Source organism: Triticum urartu, chromosome 7 (genome assembly GCF_003073215.2).
Source record: "Triticum urartu cultivar G1812 chromosome 7, Tu2.1, whole genome shotgun sequence".
NCBI classification, from domain to species: domain Eukaryota; kingdom Viridiplantae; phylum Streptophyta; class Magnoliopsida; order Poales; family Poaceae; genus Triticum; species Triticum urartu.
The window spans coordinates 650,364,884-650,370,159 of record NC_053028.1 but is presented as its reverse complement, the minus strand read 5'-3'; the positions used below and the strand labels follow the sequence as shown (position 1 = coordinate 650,370,159).

Genomic DNA, 5,276 nt, shown 5'->3' with positions numbered 1-5,276 from the left:
TAAAATGGAAAAACTAAAATTTTGAGATAAGCCCTATAAACCGGAAATGAGGGAGTATTGAGCACTTTGTATCTTTACTTTTGCTTTTCGTTAAGTTGTTGTCATGTAATTCTGACCTGTTGATGACTTTGTTAATTCAAAATCAGGCTCTTTCTAAGCCTTCATTTAAAAACAACGGCAGTGCATCTCATCACAAAGTAACGTTCGAGGCAGGATGGCCCGAGGTTCAAATACTTGCGGGGTGGGCGTTGCGTGTAGGTAGTACAGAAGAGAGAGGTCACTGACGGTGGTGTCCTGCCGAGCCGAGGCGCCGGCTCAGCCAGGGATATTAAACTCGTGCGCAGCAGGGTAGGTGGTCAACATCAAATGCAGTCCTCCAAACCAATTTATTCCGCAGCAGCTCCACCCACTTGCACTTGCTGAGCGCTCATCATCACCATGGCTCGGATCCAAGGAAAGGTACGTGAGTGAGTGACATGCTCCCACTCCCACATCTTCTTCTAGTCCACACCTTCCTCCCCCATCCCCTGCTCCCCATTTACGCGCCCGGTGCGTACATTCATGCATGACGCACACGGCCATGAAGAAGAGGAGGCGGCATGGCCAGCCTCATCATCTTCACCTCCTTGTCTCCCTCCTCCTCCTCCCCCTCCTCCTCGACTGCACCTGTGCGGCTCTACCGTCGTCGCCCAAGATGGCACGGATCCAGCAGCATCTGGACCGCGCCAACAAGCCGGCACTCCGCACCATACAGGTACTCCATCACTTCCCTCCCACACAGTCCCATCTCCTATCACAACTTTCCATAATATGTATGTGGTGAACTGGTGATGGGAGCAGAGCATGGACGGCGACACCATCGACTGCGTGCCCCGGCACAAGCAGCACGCGATGGACCACCCGCTCCTCAGGAACCACAGGATCCAGAGCGCGCCGCCGCGCCCCATGCCCGCCTCCGCCACCGCCACCGCCACCTTCCGTGCTAGCGCGGCGGCGTCGGGCAACGCCACCAGCAGGGCCAGGGCGGCGTGGCAGACGTGGCACCACGCGGGCCACTGCCCGAAAGGCACGGTGCCCGTGCGGCGGACCACCGCGGAGGACGTGCTGCGCGGCGGGCAGTCGCTCTTCCGCTTCGGCCGCAAGCGGCACCGCCGCGACCGCGCGCCCCGCGCCGCCAACGCCCCCGACGTCGTCACCGGCAACGGCCACGAGGTTCGTCATTTCTTCTCCATCAATTACGACCTTGCTCGGCATGAATGATGCGGGCTAGCTCTAGCCGGGGTGGGTGGCGCGCAATAAGTAGCGGCTGCCCTGGGTGGTGAATGATGCATGGCTTTCATCCATCCATGCCGCTAGCTGCTGCAACTAGTACTGGTCCGTTGCCATTAATTTGCGTGAGTCGGATCGGGTGTGCAGCACGCGATCGCGTACACGGCGGTGGGGCAGCAGGAGGTCTACGGCGCCAAGGCGACCATCAACGTCTGGGATCCGGCCATCCAGGAGCCCAACGGCTTCAGCCTCTCGCAGCTCTGGCTGCTCTCCGGCTCCTTCAACGGCTCCGACCTCAACAGCATCGAGGCCGGCTGGCAGGTCACTCCCGCTCTTCCATCCCATTTCCATCTCAGATTCTTACCGATGATCCGTCTCACTTGACTTGTTCATTAACCCTTGTACGTAGTAACTTATTGCATCTGCATCCATGTAACTGTAGTTGCATGCACGGTAAAAAAATCATTGAGATCTGCAGCGCGGGCACATGGCGCCATCAATGCGTGCACATCTCGACTCGATAGATCGATTCCGTTGTGTACCACGGCCGCTATAGTTTAACCTCTGCTCTTCATTTGAGGTCAACCCATTCATATGGAGAAGTACCCCAACTTGATATAGTACTGCTATCGAAGAATCCATGCATGTGGGAAATATATGTATGTAATTCCCGCAGAAAAAGGAGAAATATATATAATTGGACTGTACACTTGGCTGCAGTGCAAGACAAAATCGCTCCAAAAATGATAATGGGTTGTGGTAATCGACACACTCAGCTCAGCGCTAACTTTGGATCTACTCCAGCAACATGCATGATATGCACTGCGTGCATGCATGCGCATGTGCTGCTTAATCGACCTGCATGAAAGCTTACAGTTTACGTTTCTTTCTAGTCAGGTCAGCCCTGAGCTGTACGGTGACAGCAGGCCAAGGCTCTTCACGTACTGGACGGTGAGTCAAATCTCAAACGATTCTTCCTTCCCACTAATCCTTCTACTGATCATAAAAAATTAGCAACTGACAGCTGCGTGCATGTTGCTCTGACTGACTGACAGAGCGACGCGTACGAGGCGACGGGCTGCTACAACGCGCTGTGCCCGGGCTTCGTGCAGACCAGCTCCCGCGTGGCCATCGGCGCCGCCATCTCCCCGGTCTCCTCCCTCGCCGGCGAGCAGTACGACATGACGCTCCTCATCTGGAAGGACCCCAAGCTCGGCAACTGGTGGCTCAGCTACGGCGACGCCGGCGCCTCGCAGCTCGTCGGCTACTGGCCCGCCGAGCTCTTCACGCACCTCTCCGGCCACGCCAGCATGGTCGAGTGGGGCGGCGAGGTGGTCAACACCAGCCCGGGGGGCGCGCACACCGCCACGCAGATGGGCTCCGGCAGGTTCGCCGCCGAGGGGTTCGGCCGCGCCAGCTACTTCCGCAACCTCGAGACGGTCGACGCCGGGAACAGCCTCGCCCCCGTGTCGCTCGACGCCGTCCAGACCCTGGCCGAGGACGGCGGCTGCTACGACATAAAAAAGGCCTACGACGAGCGGGACGGATGGGGCACGCACTTCTACTACGGTGGCCCGGGACACAACCCGGCCTGCCCCTAGCAACTAGCGTTAGCCGAGGTGTACAACAATCAACAACGACACGCATATGCATGCATGCATGCATGCTCATGTACATTTTGCCTCGCTTTTGGGGGACTTGATCGCTCGGTCGTGATCAGCAACGTCTTGTCTAATTCTAGCGTTAGTTGTACTCGCACAGAACAACAATCGGAATTGCAGCTCGAGCCTAATTTTGAAGAAGGAAGTTCCTTCTTGAGGTATAAAAACCAAAGACCAAACTCCGAATCCATAAAGACCAAACTAAAATTGTTTATCAAAACTGGAAGACCAAACTAATTTCGGTTGGATTAGTCTTCTTCCCTGGATGAGCGAATAACCGAGATGGATCGTATTCGTGCAATTCTTTGTCTGTTTGTGGCATAATTAGCACAATCCCCGGTCTTCTCCAGATGTTTATGGCACAATATAATTCTGATTGAATACACGATATACACATGTTGCCTGAACATCCGACTTTTGGTTGCATACACCTATTACACATATCTGTTGTCTAAATTCGGCTTGCATGCATCACTACTGTAATATACATGAATCTGAGTTGTACCATGAAATTTGGTCGGGACCGAACACGATCATATAAAGACTGAAGATCAAACAGTGGCGAGTCGTGAAGGCCAAAATAATTTTTGGAAGACCGAGAAGATCGGGCCGAGCAAACCCGAAAAAACCGAGCGCTTGGGCTTACTTATGGGATTCAAACATGTGTCCCTGACATACGGTTTTAACCATTTGATTAGTATAAGAAGATTCAGTCTAATTTACAAACGATCATTGTAATTTAGATTATGACTACTCTCTTTTCGACATTGTTCAAATTTAAGGTGGGTTTTTTTAATAAGTCTTGAAATAATAATGCGATTAATTATGATAAATATAGAGAAAAATGTTTTATTTCAAATTATATGTTGGTAGAACTATATATGAAAAATAAGTAAAAAAATAGTATAAATAAGTTAATACTGATCTTACGTTTTTGTTATTCGTGCATTCAACAACAATTTTGTCAACACTAGGGTAATTACTGATGTTAGCGTATCATTAGTGCCGTTGTCCAATTCAGCTTTGGGGACCCATGGGCCGCATACGACCTTGGATATGATCCAAAGTAAAAAAAAGTTGTTCAGTTCGACGGGCTGAAGACTTCTCATGTTGAAAGTTTTTTCGAAGCGATCTTGGTGGCCGAATAACCGACACCATGTACCAGACATGTATTACATAATGTCTGAAATCAGGCGCATGTATATTAGCTCTCAAGGCTGCATATGACCTCGGATGGAGATGATCCAAAAAACAAAGTTTTGCGCCACGACTATGGCGACAATTTTCATGTTGGACACTTCCAGTAGAGGCCATCTTGGGGGTAGAAAAACTCACACGATGAATTGGGCATGAGTGTGTGGGGTCGGGCGCTAAGTTTTGGTTAGGGTCAGGTCGGTCTGTTTTGGTTGTAGAATTTGCACACAGACTTGGATTGAGGTGATTCTAAACATTGAATTGTTCATCTAGAGGAGAGAAAGAATTTTTATGTTGAGCATTTTTTTCATTTGAGGTAGCTTTTAGAACCTTATCATGCATGCCAAAAAATGAAGTCAACACAGGCATCGAGAAATTAAAATCTCTAGTAACTTTATGATTTTTAGGAAAATATATACACCCATTGTCCGGTGCCTCGCTTCGCCACTGCAGGGTCTCCCGAGGTTTACATACTTCTGGATAGGGAACAAAATAAGCAGTAGAAGCCTCACGAAGTGGACACTATGGTTAGGGGTCATCACGGAAGATTGCTGAACGAACTATCTGTCGCGCGTCACCGTACATTACCGGAGCCCTGCCACCACAGCTTTGACATCACAAAAACAAATAGCCGAGGCAGCCCACGGATACGCCCGAGAAGAGCCGACTACCACAACCAATGCCATGCCTCCAATATTGCTCATTGCCGGCCACAGAAGTCACCATGCATGTCCAGCCATAAGGAAGCACCCATGGGATCAAGGTCTTCAAGACGAAGCCCTAAAGAGGGAAAACGACGTTGAAGACAACGCCACCGCCCGACCCTGTAGCAGGATCTGGGCTTTCACCCGAAGAACTTGATGCAGAAGTAGAGGATGTGTAGATCCCGATGACGCATCCAAGGAGGATAGCGACGCCCACGGGCGCCGCCACCGCCGACCAGCGAGCGCCGGCCAGGCTTTCACCCGGGACAACCACTCCCACGCAGCCGGCCGAGGTCGACTCGTACCTCCACTGGACCGCACACCCCCAACACAACGAGCACGCCAATGTTGTGCCGAGCCACCAGAAAGCCTCCTGAACAACATGCCTGCAGAAACCAGATCGGACCCTGCACCCTGCATCCACCACGGCCTGAGCCTCCAACCCAAC

The 5,276-nt window shown here is 51.7% G+C and overlaps 1 protein-coding gene across 1 annotated transcript; it reads left to right on the top strand.

The window, feature by feature from the left end:
- The first annotated feature begins 580 nt into the window (after positions 1-580).
- Positions 581-2,992, top strand: LOC125520591. The gene is made up of 5 exons (XM_048685545.1): positions 581-754; positions 841-1,212; positions 1,417-1,590; positions 2,167-2,220; positions 2,325-2,992. The coding sequence occupies exons 1-5, from the start codon at positions 581-583 to the stop codon at positions 2,868-2,870; spliced, it is 1,320 nt and encodes a 439-aa protein (XP_048541502.1). The 3' UTR covers positions 2,871-2,992.
- Positions 2,993-5,276: the final 2,284 nt, after the last annotated feature.

What these genes read in the sequence shown, in the direction of transcription:
- LOC125520591 (XM_048685545.1), top strand. Translation starts at nt 581, where the DNA reads ATGAAGAAGAGGAGGCGGCATGGCCAGCCTCATCATCTTCACCTCCTT. An exon ending in TCACCGGCAACGGCCACGAG is followed by an intron (nt 1,213 to 1,416) that starts GTTCGTCATTTC and finishes TCGGGTGTGCAG; the next exon opens with CACGCGATCGCGTACACGGC. An exon ending in GGCTCTTCACGTACTGGACG is followed by an intron (nt 2,221 to 2,324) that starts GTGAGTCAAATC and finishes ACTGACTGACAG; the next exon opens with AGCGACGCGTACGAGGCGAC.